Source organism: Podarcis cretensis (genome assembly GCF_951804945.1).
Source record: "Podarcis cretensis genome assembly, chromosome: 2".
NCBI classification, from domain to species: domain Eukaryota; kingdom Metazoa; phylum Chordata; class Lepidosauria; order Squamata; family Lacertidae; genus Podarcis; species Podarcis cretensis.
The window spans coordinates 81,210,881-81,229,433 of NC_137171.1; the positions used below are offsets into that span (position 1 = coordinate 81,210,881).

An 18,553-nucleotide genomic window follows, 5' to 3' on the forward strand; every position below is an offset into this window, starting at 1 on the left:
ATGCCATCTTCTCTTGTTTTAAGTATTTGTCAGGTTATGAACTAACTTACACAACACTAATAATAATAATGAGGGTGATAATATTGTCATTGACAACAGCAAAATAATGCTGTAGAACTCATATGGAACGTTTGGAAGATTTCACAACAAACATAAGTTTTTCACCAATATTCAGACACTATCAAAATTACCAGCTCCCTTACCTAAGGAGTTAAAACCTTGGAAGAGCCTTTCATAAGGTTATAGTTCCATATTGATACAACCATCCTTCGTGTAAAGTAAAAACAAAAAACCACCCAAATCAGCTACAAAGTCAGGAATATCAGAGTATGATTCAAGCCCCCTTCTTGCAACTTGGATGAACCAGGCAAGTCCATGACACAGACCTCTATAGGAGCTGGAAACTTGCAGAGTCAGGGTCCCAACTCCCACAGAAGACTACATGCACAAGCTTCCTTGGATCAGACTTCCATGCTCAACACATGGACATCAGAGGTGGTTGTTAGGGACCCACATTACCTCAAGGGCAACTCTACTGCTGCTGCTCCCTCCATGTGTACCACTTGTAACCTCCCTTCATATAATTCAATACACTTCCTTAAGCCATGCCCTTTTCAACAGCTAGAACAACCCTACTCACCTTTCCCTTCTTTGGTGTTTCAATCTTTGTCAGGGCCTCTTTTGTGTGGGCCTCCAGAAGGTCCAAGTTGGGAATTGCAGGGGGTGGCACTTCCTTTGCTTTTTTGCCTTTTTTCTTCCCTTCCCCTTTTACTTTTGGTGCCTTGGGGGGTTTGGGCGGCTTGGGTGGCTTAGGGGGTTTGGGCGGTTTGGGTGGTTTGGCTAGTTTGGGTGGCTTGGGTGTTTTTGTTGCTTTTTGGGCCTTTTTCTTAGGGACTTTTTCAACTGGTGGCGGTGGCGAGGGTGGCGACGGCGGTGGTGGAGGCGGCGGAGGCGTCCGTGGTGCAGGTGATGGTATTTCTTCTTTCTCCACAGGGCTGACCTCTTCAACATTCACATTGGCACCCACTTCAGGTTTGTTGACTTTCAAGGCATTCTGAGGGAAAGGCAAACACAAACATGGTCAGAGCCTGCTTTTTTAAAAAAAAATGGATACTTGATCTCTACAGAGTATTGATTGTGTTCCTGACAATCTAGAGGGGTCTGAGGCTGTGCCCAGTTTGCATGTTACAAAGGCAAAAGTTTATTGCCCTCTCTGGCTTCATCTCCCACTACTCCAGGAAACACAATATAAACCGTATAAATCATCTGAGGCCCTTCTTTGTACATAACTCCTCCACGTGAGGTCCGGAGGGTGGCAACACAAGAAGGGCCTTTCTCTGCAACATCTCCCTGTTTGTGGAATGCTCTCCCCAGGGAAGTTCTCCTGGCACCTTCATTATCTATTTTAGGTGCCAGGTGAAAACATTCCTCTTCAACCAGGCCTTTGGCTGATTAATATTATGTGGCCTTTTAAATATGTTTGTGTGAAGAGAGGATAATTGTTTTGCTATTTTGTTTTACAGTCAAACCTTGACTCCCGAATGCCTCCGTTTTGGAATGTTTTGGCTCCTGAACTCCAAAAACCCAGAAGTAAATAGTCTGGTTTTTGAATGTTTTGGAAGCTGAATGTCCGACGCGGCTTCCGCTTGAGTTCAGGAAGCTCTTGAAACCAATCGGAAGTGGTTGTCGAACATTTTGGAAGCCGAACATGTTTCCAGAATGGATTATGTTCAACCTCCAAAGTTTGACTGTAATTATTTACTTGTTTTTATCCTGTATTTTATTCTGTGAGCCACCCACAGATCTTATGATGAAGAGCGGTATATAAATCTATTGAATAAAAATGTAAAAAGGGACAAGATCACATGGAAAGATCACTATGTGATCCGGCCTCTGCAGCTCTCACAAGCTTTGCAAATTCCTAATTTACTGGTGTGGAGTGAGAAGGGGAATGGAGAGGGAGCATAGGATGGGGGTGAATATGATCCACAAACAAAAGAATTGGGTCTAAAAAGTAGCCAAAGCTACTCTTACAGAACATGCAATCCACTCAAACTAGATACTCCCTGAGGAGGCAGCTGTACATAGAGCTTGTAATGTCTGAAAAGTTTTTCTCTCATTCCTAAACACAGAGAAATGAGCTGACAGGTTCTGACCATTCCACTGGAAAATACAGGCGGACATCTCAGGAAGGACCAATCAACATGCCTATTTTCACTATCTAGTTTAATTTGCAGTTTGTACCATGCTATTTTTACTTTTTGTGGCTCTGTCAGCTTGACAGGACTTTCAGAAGAATATTTCTGTGCTGAGCATCACAACGGCAGGGTATATTTATTTTCTTTTATCCTTGGAACAACTACCATTGATTTAAACATAAAGGGGTGTCCCAGCTACACGTACAAACTTTGCAGAAGTTTATTATATAGTCACACACTTCCATAATTTAGAAAAGTTGTTTTAATTAGGAGAACATGATTATCATCTAATTATAATTTTAAATGTGGAGAATTACTATTTGCTTCATTTGTTCTCTTGTTCTTGTTTTTACGTTTTTCAAAAAGCCTCTCCCATTCTTTTCTCTCTTTATATTTTTTTTGGCTAAAACAATAGAAAATGAAGAAAGAAATGTTTAAAATGCTAATCAGTTTTAAGAGAATGCCTTTCAAATTAATTCGCATGGGAGAAGCAAAACAGAATTACATTGTCCCCCAAGGTAAAAGGTAGCAGTAAAAGATGCACAATAAAAATTAACAGTGTGTGACTAATTAAAAAGACATTATTTCCTATTTAATGCTGTCGTTTTAATAATCATCAGAATCCATATTCTACATGGAACCCATAAAAGGCAGATAGATTTTTAGTAGCCCCTATCTTGGTATCCTTGCACTCAGAATAAAAGGCAGAGCTGAACTCATTAGGCCTGATCCTTCACCCACTGGGCACAATCCAATTTATTGGCCATGTTCAGATGATTGCACTTCAGTTTAAGAAACCAAGATGCAAACAAGACATTTGACCTTGCATACAGCCTCTTCATGAGATTGGGTGAACAACCAGGAAGTCCTCCATTAACTACAGCTTCTTATCATGTACTGGCTATGGAACTATGGTAAATTCCTTTGAAACAAGCCAGTATATGAAGCTATGGTTTCCATGCTGGCTTAATATCCTAACTTGTTCTGAAGCCATTAACCATTCCCTCATTTCTTTTTCTTTTTTAAGATCTCTAACCAGTTGCTTTATTTATCCATTTCAGAATAACAGAGTGAGGCACTAGAAAGACATGCAGCTTCAATTTGTCCCTTGAACAGCAAGTCATTTCCATTTGGGTGGATTTCATGTGTCTGCCATATTAATGTACGGAATTGGCTTCCCATGTGAATCAGTCAGATCCTAAATCAGTCTCCTAAACCAAATGGGCAATACTTCCCTGGAAGTTCACTGAAGTATTAGATGACTGATATTTTTGATAGGGCTTCTCAGTGATGGCTGCCTTTCTATGGAATTGCCTCCCAGCTAAGATCAGATTATTCCCAGCCATTAGTGACATTTAAAGGTCATTTTAAGACATGCTTATTTTGTCACACTTTTTTTTAAAATTACTTAAACAATTAAGCTTTAGCAGAATTAAAACATATACATATAAAAGATCACATACAGATTGATACAATAAAAACATCACAGCACCTTCCCTTTCCTCACGGTTTTTGGCTGCCACCATAACATGCCGAACCAAGTCCAATCTCAGTATATGTATCGTCATTTTAAGATGTGCTTCAGATATAAGCCAAATCTGTACCATACATTCCAAGCACACTTATATACAGTAGTACGCTGGTTTAAGAACAGATTAGTTTATGAACAACTTGGATTAAGAACGCTGCAAACCCGGAAGTAGATGTTTTGGTTTGTGAACTTTGCCTTGGAAGCAGAACATGTTTTGCTTCCTGTTGAGTGTGTCCCATTTGTAAATTGAGTCCCCTGCTGCTATGGGAAAGCACACCTTGGTTTAAGAATGGTTTGGTTTAAGAATGGACTTCTGGAACAGATTGAGTTCATAAACCAAGGTACCGCTGTACTGCTTTAACAGTCATGGTTTCTGCCAAAGAATCCTGGGAACTGTGGTTTGTTAAGGGTGTGAGTTGTTCAGAGATGGTTATTCCCCTCACAGAGCACTATAATTTCAGAGTTCCCAAGGAAGAGGGACTGACTGTTAAAACACTCTGAAAATGGTAGCTCTGTGAGGGATCTCCTAACAACTCTCAGCACCCTTAACCAAATTATAGTCCTCAGGATTCCTTGAGGGAAGCCATGACTGCTTAAAGTGGTATGATGCTTTAAATGTATGGTGCATATGAAGCTATAGAAAACCCAATTATGTAAAAGAACATGGAGAGACTTTTTAAAAGGCCTCATGAGTGCATTAGATCCAGCAATTTGTATTTACCTGGCTATTATACTTTTGAGGCTTAACATTGTGAATGAAGTTTAAGCTTCCTTTTTAGGAAGGAGGGATGTGGTCTAAAATGCACGAGACCTTCAAATTTAAACCTGTGGCTTTTGTATCTTCCATGAAGATTGTTGACCATACACAGGGAAATGTAGGATACAAATTAATATTAGTAAACTACCCTTTAGAAACACAGAAATCAGTTTGTTGACATTTTATACGGAAATGCAAGAAGTGTATATTCAAGAAAGAATACCAACCTCACTTAATCTTATTTCTTTGGCAAGATCCTTAATAAGTTGTGCGGGTTTAAAATGTTCTGGGAGTTCATCTTCATGGTCTATTAATGCCTAGAGCAGAATAAAGCCAAATAAAAAGGTTCAAATGTGCATCAAGAGAGCTTATAATTTCACATTGTTAAAATTATGCAAGGCTAACGTCAGTGCTTTTTTTTTGGGGGGGGGGGACGCAAGGGTACACATACCCCTAAACATTTAGTGAATCTTTGTCCTTTTGTCCATCCATTTACTGTATTTATTTTTCCCGATTTGAACTATAAAATGGTGATTTTCTTGAGTCAAAATGAGAGTACCCCTAAACATTTTTTAGGGGGGGAAGCACTGGCTAACATTATTGAGTACTTCAGTTCAAAGCTCAGGCTGGATCCAAAGGTACCCTTATTTTAATTATTTTATTTTTTAAAAAGTTAATATACTATGTATGGAATACTTCGTGAATCTGTGTGTCATGCTTGAGCAGGGCGACCCTGTATATGTGCACTGAAGGGCTTCTTCCATTAATGGGAAGAGGTTCGGCCTAATGGATGCTTCCCCATCCCTTCCCCTACAGCCCTTGTGCCACCCCCCATGTTGTTCTGGAGGGTCTCCAACCCTTCATTCACAGAACCCAAGTTGCAGAACTCTGGATCCAACCCCCATTCCTTCATTCTTATCTAGGGCAGTGTGCAATTTATCCTAATCTAGAGATGAGATATCATTGAGGCAACACTTTGGTATGAAATCACCTCCCGAAATCTTCCCAAGTAAGCACATTAGGTTTCTCTCTTCTGGTGCTGTTTGCTAATCCTCCTCTGGCTTCCCTGTATTCTCACAGCAGCTCTCTTTACCTTCCTGTGATGTGTCCATGCACAGACAGGACATACGGGGGTCTTTCCCATATTTCCTCAGGCATGCAGGGATACTCTGCTTCCCCCCTTGGCACAATCCATAGACCAGCCCCTCTCTCTCAGCCTAACCTACCTCCCAACCTTGTTGTGAGGATAAACCGGAGGGAGGAGAACCAAGTATATATATTTATATAATAAATATATAAATGATACAGACAGTCCTCGTTTTCTGCTTCTTTTCTCTGCTACACATAAACAATAGCTGAACACATCAAGCAGGATTTTAATTGCTCACGTATCTCTTTGAATAAAGCTTAATGAGCTTGTTTAATAGTGCAGGATGCAAAACATTTTGTTTCATTGAAAGCCTTGTATATGAAACCATTCATTCTATTGGATTTCTCAGGCTATTGTTTTGGATTTCTCAGATTATTGCCTCTATTATCTGCAGACTTCTCTCTCCCTGTTGCCCCATCCTTTCCCCCCCCTTTTTTTTCTTTTTGCAGCCACGTAAACCCACCTGCTTTTTAGTCCATGACCGGAAAGCGCCATTGAGGATCTTTGCTCCCTGGACTAAATGAGAAGGAGGCTGCTTCCCAGCTTTGTGCAATCCTAAGCAAAGCAGAGAACACAACAGCCATTCAATAAAGGTGACCAATTTCTGTTCACGCACATTTTCAAAATGAAAAAGGTACATTCTTTGTTTTATGAAGGGGCAACCTAAAAGCAAGTGGACAGTCTGAAAAGCATGCTGTAAGTATGAATTTGTATGGTCATAAAATCAACGGTTCCCAACTTTAGAATCTGAAATTTCAGAACAGGTAAATTTTCAACATGAAATCTGCTCATTTATTTTGAGATTTGGCAATGGATTTCAAACGTGGTATCAAATTAATATTAGTAGATATCTTTGTCCACAAAAATTGGATTTATACGTTCATAATATTATAATTCCAGATACATAGGGCTGTATCCGACTTGGGATAAATAGAAGCACTGCTACCTGCAACTATAGAACAATAATGGTTAGTAGTCATCAATAACCCTGTCTTCCATGAATTTGTCTAATCCTTTTTTAAAGCTATCACTGCCTCCTGTGGGAGCAGGTTCTGTAATTTAACTGTGTGTTGCATGATGAAGTACTTTCTTTCCTCTGTCCAGTGGTGGTAAAACAAGTCTACCTCATGTTTACACCCTGTTCTGAAAAAGTTCAAAGCAGTATACACAAAGTTCCAATATCAGAGTAGTTAGGAATTAGTCAGCATTTGACTTTATACACTAGATGGCCAACCTGTGGCATGTTTATTTTAAGTGTAACATGCCTTAATTAGATATCAGATTTTGCTACATTGTCAGGGCTAAGACACATAGTACTTTTCCACAAGTACACTACAAAAGAAAATGGCACTTTACAAAGATTACAGGGCATGGATGTATTGTGTTCAAGGTCTCTGCGCAGTATTTGGCACCGTTTAACCAACCTGAACTCTTGTATTCTTCTGTAATAAGGGTATCAATTTTACTGTGCTATTTCAATGAAACAATTAGACATCAGAATAGCGGGAACAATGAATGTGTAAGATCCTGGGACAGGGTGCAGGTAAAGCAATTGGAATCTAAGAAATTCTCTGAGGAAATTATTAGGCAGAAACACTGTCATTGACTAGTCCCCTCTATGTTGATACAGCAGCTAAGTTAGCACATTAGACTTTCAGTAACGATTTTCTTTTCTACCCTGGAAAGGTGTGATCAAAAGAAAGGTTGAGGGGGTCAACTGCAGGAGAGTGTGATCAAGACAAAGGCTAGCTCCAAGAAGGTCAGTATGTAACAATGCTATGACAGCAGCATTAAAATGAAGGACAAGCAGGTTACCGCCAAGTAAGTAAATAACCTCTAGGAGAATGCAACCAAAAGGAGGCTAAAGAAAGTGACTTGGGAAGATAAATTTCCAGGAGAATGTGTAGGGTGTAGGATAGGGAGGATGACGAAGGTCACATAGGGAAGATCTCAAGAAGATTGGTCACCTGAAGGAGGATACTATCCAAAGGAAACACTTCCAGCAGAGTGGTATCTAAAGGCTTTGTTCTGAATGTAATAGACAATTAATTTAAATTACAGGATTTGCCAGCCGGAATGTATTTCTAGAGTACTGCACATTCACTTTTTGCAAGGAAGAAGACTTTTGACTCTGAGCATCTTTGTTGTGAAATGTGCTTGTTAGCATTTTGGTGGATAATTGACTCCACAAGAGTCCCCTGTAGAGTTGTAAACTTGGATTACAAATTAAAATCCTTCATAAAAATCAAATTTGTATTAGTGCCATCAATATCAAATGCATGTTGCTGTTTTTAAAAAGTTACTTTCTTGAAATCTATCTGACTATCTCATTATTGAAAATCTTTTTTCCAAAACCCATAGGAGGTTTATTCTTTTTAAAATAGCTAGATCATTTTTGTTTATACTTAGCATGGCAAACAATGGAAAGCAAGAAACACACTAAATGCTTTTATTTACCTTTAAATGACTCTAGCAGGTGTCTTCCTGTGTACCAACATGCCGTTTCAAAGTTAGGAAACTGGGTTAAGCTGACAATTTTTAATCGTCTTTCAACTTCATATGCTCTATGGTGCATAGTAAAAAAAAAAGTGTTTCAGTTGAACAGTTTACAGGAAGCTTTCTAAACCAAAAAGAAAAGTATCTCCTAGCATTGACCATAACACAACTGTTGTATGACTGTGGTTTACAGGTGCTTATTATCATCCAAGCTGTCATAAATCCTCAGCTGCTATGAAAATGACCAGCGTAACGTGAAACAGAAGAGCTTTTTACATAGCATTTGCTGAATTAACTATCACAAAATCCCACACTGTTCCTTGGAAAACAATTGACAAACTGCACAAATATACAGCCAAAAGTGTATACAATGTCACATTTTTAACATTAGTGCAATTTATGAATTTACATGCTTACTTTTTGCTCTTCATACAAATACATCCCAGAGTGATTCACAATAGGAATTTACATAATTAATATACCAACAAAAACATATTAAAACAAAAGCATAGTTAGAACTAAGTCCTATATAGTTCAATGGGACTTATTCTCAGGTAATTGTATAGGACTGCATTCTAAAATACCCATTCTTCTTATGCCTAATTACAGTTAATTATGCCGACGACTACTATAAACAATAATTTTGAATAGATTTAAGACATTTATGGAACAGAGTCTAGGACAATGGAAGTGGGCAGTTTCATGAGTCTTGTAAGCAGTGCTATTTTTCTAGAGAAAGAGGTGCTGGAACTCACCATGAACGCCTCCCTTGTAATCTTATAATGGCAATAGCGCCTGCCTGAGAGGTACCAGAACTGAGTTCTGATGAGTTCCGGCTGAAAAAAAGCCCTGCTTATGAGGTTTATTGATTTTTTTAAAGACATAGTTATGCTTACAAATATGCAAGCATGCTTTATAATCATAACAACAACTGTGGGAATTAATGTTTGTTTATTTTCTATTATTTTAATCGGGAAAGAAAATATTCTTTTCTAACTAAGCTAGTGGCACTCTTTGTTGCAGACCCAACAAAATGCACATCTCATTAGAATATTATCAAATTGAGATAAATATGAACATCTTACCTCATCTGCATCTCTACACTTAGGCTATGTAGAAAATGTCCTGCAAAGGCTAAGCAGTCGACAGGAGTTAAAGTTGCATAAATCCATCCTGGAAAAGACAGAAGGGGAAACATTTCAGCTTTAAAAAAGCAGAAGTATAATCACTAGCTTCTTAAATGTTTATAGTCTGCTGCTCATTCACATTTCTTTTCTCATATATACAGTGGTACCTTGGTTCCCAAACACCTTGGTTCTCAAATGCCGAAAACCTGAAAGTAAGTGTTGCGAATTTCAAATGCTTTTCGGAAGCTGAACGTCCGATGCTGCTGTCGGCTATTGTTTCCGGGGCATTTGCATCAATCAGAAGCTATGCCTTGGTTTCCAAACATTTTGGAAGTCAAAGGGACTTCCGGAACGGATTAAGTTTGGCACTTTTGTTTTTGCTATTTATTTTGCTTTTTTGTTTTTGAGTCTTTTTTGGTTAATTTGTTTCTGTGACTGTGTGGAACCCAGTTCAGCTACTGATTGATTTATTGATTGTGTGACAGTGGAAATGGATAAAAGCCCCCCATCCAAACAATGACAATCATCAGTGCAGGTAAGAAAAAATAATAATTTTAATTTTTATCATCTACAATATGGTCTTATTTAATTTATAGTACAGTACATTGATTATTGCTTTCATTTCATGGATCAATGGTCATGTTAAATTGCTGTTTGAGGGGTTGTTTTTAAAAGTCTGGAACGGATTAATTCATTTTACATTACTTTCTATGGTTTGGTTTTGAAACGGACTTCCGGAATGGATTAAGTTTGAGAACCAAGGTACGACTGTAGTTGAAATTCCTTTCTCTTGGAGAGTCACCAAAACCTCAAGGGGGCTTCCAGTGCTGACATTATACTTGCAGAACAGGTTTAGCTCCTGGAGAGGTGATTTTCTTCACTTCCTCCATCCTGCTGTAGTCCCCCCCCCAATGCACCTCTACAAATTTTACAACGTGGTTCTCCAGCCCAGTAATGTGTACAAAAAGTGCACACAACTAAGGGAAACTCTCCATAAAAAACATTTCTATAAGTGAAAATAATATACTAAAATGCACTACATCGGGGGAACTGTGCTATGCAAAACAAAAATGTGTATATTAGGCAGAATTACATACAATTGCATACAATTCAAGAGTGGTGCAGCTGCCACTTATTGAGATAGTGCAGAAGTAGGACAGGGTGATGGTGAGTTTGGGGCTGCACTGACATAAATGCCTAACACTGGTATTGGATAGGTGATGGCAAGGCAACTGCCCCATCACGGCAGCTACTCCTGAGTTGCTGCAGGCCAACCCTGTATAAAATTCCAAACTGCTGAGTACAGCCTCATGGGTGGGTGTTGCTTCTCCTAGCCCAGATTGAAGCATTCCCATCACAAACTCGTTTGGTGTGTGTGTGTGTGTGTGTGTGTGTGTGTGTGTGTGTTGGTTGCATGGGGCCATTTAACCAACATTTGAAAGTTTACTGGCTTCTCATTCTACAGAATGTAAATGGAGTGTAAATGGCAGAACTTTATATCATTTCATGTCTCATATGGGAAACCCAGTCATATGGACAGGGTATAAATAAATTATTATTACGAAACTCAAGCTAACAAATGCGTTCAACGCAGCATCCTCACCTGATGGGATAAAAAGTGTTTGTCCTTGTTTAACTGTGCATTTGTAGCATTTATCCACTTGGTCAGCGAAAAACATTTCACTGTTATTTGCCGCTGACTGCCACCGTTCATAGAGGGAAATGTTTGCAGAGGTTGGCTTGATGAGATAAAATATTTTTTCTCCCTGTAATGGAAAGAAGAGATGTTTTGATTATCATGCTCAAATAATACTATGTAGTATGTCTACAGAAATATATCTGTTCCACCAACAGCTAAAGAATGGTTTGTGGGCCTTTTCCGTTGTTGAGAATGGGCTCAGGAACTCACTTCCGTTTAATGGTTACAATTTAAGCCCTTCAATGCTAGCCTTTGAGTCACATGCAACACTGTACATTTAAAGAGTTCTCATGCCCTTTAACAGTCCCTGTTTTCCCCCAAAGAATCCTGGGAGCTGTAGGTTGTTTATGATCTCCTAACAACACTCTTTACCTTAACAAACTACAGTTCCCATGATTCTTTGGAGGAAGCCATGACACTTAAAGAGTGCTTTAAACATATGGTGTGGATGTGAGTTGGCAAAAGCTTTCCTGTTTGGACAGGCCTATGGCCTGCTGACATGAGTCATCTCCTTTGCTGCTTGTGAGGCAACCCTGGTTTTAAATGACCACTGTTTGTTGTTGTTGTTTCATATGCTCTGTTTTTAACTGCCCTCCTTCTTATTACTTATTGTATTTAAACTGACTTTCTCCAATATGTGTTGTATACTGTCATTAGCTGCACTGGACATGGAAAGACAAGGCCTAAATTTAACTAACAAAGCAAACAAGTTTCTAACATATCCTTCGAATTACAATGAGGTCCTCTGTCGGATGCAGTGACACAACGTTATTTTGCCTATCATCAAAATAAGTTAACAGAAGCAGGCTGTTCCTGGCTTTTATGCTGTAAAAACATGCTGTCCACCTTAAACGTGTGAGTTCAAAATATGGCACGAAAAAAGATTGACAAGTTTGTAGAGACAGCAGTATTAAAACCAGAATTGTGTTTATGTGAAAAATTTGTTAGTTTATGGCTGTTTGTATTTCTGAGGATATAAACATAGAAATCACATGAGGAAAGCTTTCCTATAGCGCAAGATGACTGACTCTTTGCCAAGACACAGTGCAGTAATAATATAAAATCCTGGTCCAATGAGGAAATATGGAACGAGCCTTGTGCTCTGATTCTAGAATCCCTCTAGCCTTGCCTTCAGAGGTGAAAGAACCCATTCCAAGCACCTCCCAGTGGCGCAGCAATAAAAATGCTAGCATATTAGCAAAGCTAAGCAGGTTCCAGTGTGGTTTCAAGTTGGATGGGGGACCGCATGTTGAGATTCCTGCCTTGCCGGGGGTTAGACTAGATGGATCCCCTTCAACGCTACAATTCTACAATTTAACGGTTCAGTGGGAAAAGGCAAGTTATAAGCACCACCGCACTGACAGAACTATGGTTCAGGGAGCAAATATACATATACATGTTGAAGCTATAAGAAAATGACAAGGGACCTGCTGGCTCTGACCAAAGGCCCATTAGGCTAACATCCTTTTCTCACAGCGGCCAACCAGGTTGCTATGGGAATCCTGCAAACAGGACCTGAGTACAAGAGTGCTCTCTGCACCATAAACTGGTATTCAGAGGCATATCGCCTCTGAGAGTGGAAGCAAAACATAGCCATTGTGGCATGTATCCAATGATAGCCTTATTTTCCATGAATTTGCCTAATCCTCTTTTAAAGGAATCCAAGCTGATGGCTAACATTTCATCCCACAGGAGTAAAATCCATAGTTTAGCTATGCACTATGCTACCATTCTGCTCCTCTCTCAAACTGTATATGTTATATACCTCATACAAAAACATAACACTGACACAAAATCTACCCCCTTTCTCATCCCCCACAATATAGCTGATCTGTAAAAAAAGGACTTTATAATCTGAAAGCGGAGGCCATGTATACACTTCTGTAACCCAAGAAAATATTTAATAAAAACAATTAAAAAGAGAAAGAAAGGTCATGCTTCATGGTCTTATACTAGATGTTTGGGGGAGCATTTGCAAAATGACTGCCCAAACTATGTGTTAAAAACTGCTGTTTGTTTCTGAAAGTCCTTAATACAGTGGTACCTCGGGTTACATACGCTTCAGGTTACAGACTCAGCTAACCCAGAAATATTACCTTGGGTTAAAAACTTTGCTTCAGGATGAGAACAGAAATCGTGCTCTGATGGTGCGGCGGCAGCAGGAGGCCCCATTAGCTAAAGTGGTGCTTCAGGTTAAGAACAGTTTCAGGTTAAGAACGGACCACTGGAACGAATTAAGTACTTAACCCGAGGTACCACTGTATGTATATTTAAGTCAAATACTTACTTTAGCAGCAGAGCTGAAATGGGATATTCAAGAAAAGAGAGGAATTACTATGGAACGGTGCATGATCAAATATGGAATACAGCATCTTACTTTCAGCACATGGTACCAGGCAGAAGCTCCACCGGAGTCTATGTGAAAATCTGTGTAGCTGTCTTTCACGCAGATCAGGCAGTATTTGGTCACTTTTGGTTTTGCCAGCAAAGCATCATCAGGCCAATAATTTTCCGCCCAAGAAAGTTTCTTCACTATATCAGGAGACTCCACAAAACTGGACATTCTGTTTAAAATATAAAGCAAAAAAGACTGGAATTAGCTTAAAGTCAGCATTAGAGCTAATCTCTGTCAGTCTCCTGTTCCTGGGGAAATTTCAGGATAGTGATTTCAGTTCTCAAAAGTACCAGTTCTCATGTAGCCATCTCTCTCTCACACACAAGAAGGATGAATCAACAACCTTGGAAAACATCAATTTAGCAGAAGTATAAAAAAAAACTTTAGAACTTTTTACTGGGGGCGGGAGGAGCATGAGGTAAATGGGCTCGAAGAACTCAATGTCATATGGACTGAGTATGTTTGGTTTGATTAATCAAATCTGAGAAAGATTATTTTAGGCTAAAAGATTACTTTACCTAGAAGTCACCCCCCTTTTCATCAAGGGAGTTCATTTCTGAGTAGACATGCATAGAATTTGACTGTTAGTGGTACTGCTCCATTCTCTCTCTCTCTCAATAAACCCATTATAACCAATATCGAAACTGATTTGCCAAAATGTTTATTACCTCCCCAAACATGTAAATGTAAGAGCAAACAGTACTATCAGTTTTTTTCTGAATGCTTCCTGAGTACTGAACAGCTTTATTATATATTCTTCTTTTTAAGCACCTCTCGTGCGGGACCTTAAAACTAAAATGTTCCCGTTGTTAATGTACGTATCATTTACACTTTGTGTCAAGGCAGAACTTTGGAGCCTGTTAAAATGCCATGCTCTTTGTCGAGCACTACAATATTTCCTGGCTGATGATTAAATCAGCAGCATGTGAGGATTGTTTCAACGATCCTCAAGAATAAAATGCTTCCCATCGTTATTCTTTCAGCAGATAGAGGAAAAGCTGTAAAAAAAATACCTAATGAAAAATACCTATAATCACAGAGCTTTGAAATTGCTTTTGATCCTCTGTGTGGAAGGAAGGGGGTTACATTATTAAAACAATAAATACAGCCTAGAGAGCTATGGATACTACAAAAGAAATGATCTTGCAATTATCCTTCAGCCTTTCTATAATCTGCATTAATTATCACTCCTTTCTCTTGTCCAATAAGATGGAATTCTCTTCTAAAACAACCATTGTTTATTTTATTTTTGCCAGAGCTCATCATTTTCTCTGTTTATAAAGGAGCATTCTCCTGCCCGTAATAATCTTTTTATGTCTATGTAGATTGCCCAGAAGTCCTACAAGAAAAAAGAGGTTTAAATTACATGGTTCAGCAAATCATATATTCATCAGTCGCCCACAAACACTGCCCACAGAAAAAAAATTGAGCAAACTGAAACACAGTTGAATAATGTGTCTGGAAGCAATTTCATAATCTGTAGAGGAAGGCCAAACCATTGATTCAATCATTACATAAGACATAGGTGGATTACTGGGGAATTGTCTTTGTTAATGCTCTAGAAAAAATAATGATAAATATGCTGGGGAATATTCAGAATCTGTGCAGTAAGGCAGGGATGAGAAACGGTGACCCTTCAAATCCTGTTCGACTACATCTGTCATTCCCCCTGACCATTCATTATGCTGGTTGAGGCTGAAGGAATTGAAGTCCAGCAACACACCTGCCCATCCCAGGAATAAGGCAAGCCTGTTGTTCTATCTTACCTTGTATCTGAAAATTCCAAGTTAATTACATTGAGGACTCTTTTTCTGTTAGTGCTGTAATAGTAATCGACAAATTCCTTTAGCTTCATCTTGCAGTCCTTCTGTTTGGTGACATCAGTGACATCAACACTCCTTTCTGGTCCTGAAAAGGGAAAAAAACACCAAGGAAAATGAGAATGTCAAACTGGAGCCAATATGAGTTGTGGGCCGAGGTGGAACTCAAAGGGCATGGTGGGCTGTCACCACAGGGCATGCCTGAGGAGAAAATGGTTCATACCGTCTTTCTGTGAAACTGTGCTGATAGATAGATAGATAGATAGATAGATAGATGATAGATGATGATAGATGATGATAGATAGATGATAGATAGATAGATAGATAGATAGATAGATAGATAGATGATAGATGATAGATAGATAGATAGATAGATAGATAGATAGATAGAGATGATAGATAGATGATAGATGATGATTGATAGATAGATGATAGATAGATAGATAGATAGATAGATAGATAGATAGATAGATAGAGATAGATGATAGAGATAGATATAGATAGATAGATAGATAGATAGATAGATAGATAGATAGATGATAGATAGATAGATATGATAGATAGAAAGCTTGTGAGCTACTCCAAGGTTATTTATTTATTTATTTATTTATTTATTTATTTAAATATCTATAAGCCAAACTTTTGTACGAAAATACAAGGCAATGCACACCACGCAAAAACTACAACAATAAAAACATCAGTCAAAACCTCCACTGGTTAAAAGAAAACTCACATTTCCAAGGCCTGCCTAAATAACATTGCTTTCAAATGACGTCTCCTGCTGAGCCTTCAGTGGCAGGGCCTGCCACACTAAAAGCTTGGTCCCTAGTAACCTCGGAGGTATGGGGAACCACAATAAGTGCCCTATCAGAAGATCTCAGTGATCAAGATGGAACATCAGGGATCCAACAGTCCTTAAGGTACCTAGAACCCAAGCTGCTTGGTGCTTTGTGAACTAACACACAAGAACCGTAAACCTGACCTGGTAGCAAACTGGCAAACAGTGCAGATCTCAGAAGAGCAATAACATGTTTCCAATAGCCTGCTCCAGTGAGCAGTCTGGCCACAATATTCTGCTCTAGCTGCATTTTCCAGATCAGATACAAAGATGCTACATAAAGTGTGTTACAATAATCAAGTCTTGAGGTTATCAGCGCATGAACTACTGCGGTCAGGCTATTTCGTGCCAGCTGGAACAAGTAGAAAGCACTCCTAGCCATGGAAGTCAGTTGGGTGGTCTATTCCAGGCATGTTCAACTCCCAAGAGACTGCAATCTACTCCCAGTATAAAAAAAACTGGCAATGATCTACCCATAGCTGTTAAGTGTCCCTTATTTGAAGGGACAGTCCCTTATTCCAGCGCCATGTCCCGCTGCTGTCCCTTATTGATGGATGTCCCTTAAATGTCCCTTAAATGATGTCCCTTAAATTTCAAAGGAAGCAGCTCCTCTCCCTCCCTCCCTCCCTGCCGGCCAGGGAGGAGGGAGGCTCCAACTGTGTTGCTCACCCAATAAGAAGTCTAAGAACGACTGGGGGGGTGGAGCCTGCATGCCTTGTGTGTGGCTAGTTAATGCAAGCTGAGAAGGTTTTTGAATGCTGGGCGCCATTTTGTTGCACGTGCTGCTGCAAACTTTGCAGTGCAAAGCCAGGCCGGGGAGCCATCTTAAGTTGAGGCTGCATAGGCCTTGTGGTGCATGTGATTCAGATTCTATTCAGTTGAACCTCTGGTTACAAAGTTGGTTGGACAGTGTTCTCGAAGCTACCAGCATGAGTTTGACCAGACTGCAGGAGGACAGGAAGACTGGAATGCCTGGAACAGGTGAGGCTGCAGGTCCCTTATTTTGGCTGCTGGTCCCTTATTTTCAAATCTGTAAGTTGACAGCTATGGATCTACCCACTATCATTGCCAAGAGTTGTTGAGTTTTTTGGGGGAAGAATTGACCAGAGTTGTTGAGCTTTTTTAGGGGATCAATAAGGAGCTTCATACCATGATCCACAACAAACACCCCCACGATCGACCAGTAGATCGCAAACCACCTGTTGGACAGAGATGGAACACATAGTACCTCCAGACTGCAGGCCTGTTCTTTTAGAGATAGTACATCTCTTGCATCATGGCCAGTGTTAAAAGGCTGCAAACTGCTCTACAGAAAATGTTCAGAAAGTGATCCTTGGTAAAATTTCTCTAGTCTATTTATTTTTCTTAAAATTCCCAAGTTGAAATTAAAGCCACATCCAAGGATGAAATGCATACAAGCTTTCACCTTTAAAGTGAAAACACAGCTGAGGTATATCAGTGTATCTGCATATACGATCCCTTCCTGCAAAGCACTGCTGCAGAAAAAAAATTAAAATACATCTACAAGGCAGCTGTCCCCACTGAGGTATCACAAAGTATTCTCCAAAATTGAAGCTGTCTGGACAAGCCCTGCTTTAGCTCTTCGGTGTTCATTTGCTGAAACCATATGTATTGTCACATCATGGAAGTCCTTTGTAGCACAAGAAGATAGTGCGATGTTGTCAATATTTTCCCTGATGCCTCGGGATAAGGACTGAACAGGCCTGGAAGTTGCGTTGCTTGCTATATTTACCCTATGCTTGTAGGATTTAATATGAATCTGTGTATTCAGCATTTATTCAGTGGAAAATAGAAGAATGTCAACATGGCTGGTAAAGTAAGAAAAACAGCACACTAACAGGGAGGATCAAAGCCTGAAAATGCCAGGTGGTTATCTTGCGTAGATAAGACGAGAGTTTGGCACACACACTGTTGCTTTCATTTTAAAGCCAAGGGGCTATCTACAGTCAAACTCCCCTTTCTCCAGGAATGCTACAGGTGCATGACCCATATGCCAGTCAGCCTTGTCGGCACAGTGCAACACTATAGAAGAGGAAGCCAAGGAGTTTGTGAAAGGAACACATTTCTACACAGCTACACACCCTGACACCGGGATGCAGAACTGGGAGGGAAGAACCCAGAGCCAACAGAGATGCTGCCCACTGGTGACCTTAAGTCTGAAGGGATGAAAGCAGTAGGATCTTGCCTGATAGATTAATAGCCAAGCATAAGGCTAAGTTAGGCACTGTGCGATGTTTCATGCCTTGTGCTTTATAGAAACCAGGTGCAGGAATTAGACTTCCTGCAGGCTAGCTTTGCCTGGCATTCCATGAGCTATGATTGGGCACAACTGGTGGGCTGGAGTATGTAGCTTTACCCTGCTGGTCTTTATGTTTCTTGCTCTACTAACCTGTATGCATATCTGCAAATGGTAATCCAATTCGGCTAATTAAGCTGCGTTTAGGCTTATTGCGCGATTTATGCTTGGATATGCTTTATGCAGTCCAGTCCTGTGCTTTATGCTCAGAAACAGGCTAGCCAT

At 39.7% G+C, this 18,553-nt stretch overlaps 1 protein-coding gene and 1 long non-coding RNA gene across 3 annotated transcripts in view; one reads left to right on the forward strand and one right to left on the reverse strand.

Annotated features, from left to right (window-relative positions):
* Window positions 1-18,553, reverse strand: part of PHF2 (PHD finger protein 2) — a 117,775-nt gene that overhangs the window by 22,437 nt on the left and 76,785 nt on the right. For both annotated transcript variants that reach the window (XM_079964984.1, XM_079964985.1), the window contains exons 5-12: window positions 15,120-15,261; window positions 13,336-13,522; window positions 10,863-11,025; window positions 9,218-9,305; window positions 8,094-8,200; window positions 6,100-6,191; window positions 4,714-4,803; window positions 641-1,054 (exon numbers count right to left, since the gene is read on the reverse strand). In XM_079964984.1, the coding sequence (XP_079821110.1) occupies window positions 641-1,054; window positions 4,714-4,803; window positions 6,100-6,191; window positions 8,094-8,200; window positions 9,218-9,305; window positions 10,863-11,025; window positions 13,336-13,522; window positions 15,120-15,261 (1,283 nt within the window). The remainder of the gene's footprint in view (window positions 1-640; window positions 1,055-4,713; window positions 4,804-6,099; window positions 6,192-8,093; window positions 8,201-9,217; window positions 9,306-10,862; window positions 11,026-13,335; window positions 13,523-15,119; window positions 15,262-18,553) is intronic.
* Window positions 924-7,271, forward strand: LOC307209729. The gene is made up of 3 exons (XR_013835728.1): window positions 924-1,032; window positions 6,086-6,229; window positions 6,537-7,271. It is a non-coding gene; the product is annotated as an uncharacterized lncRNA (long non-coding RNA).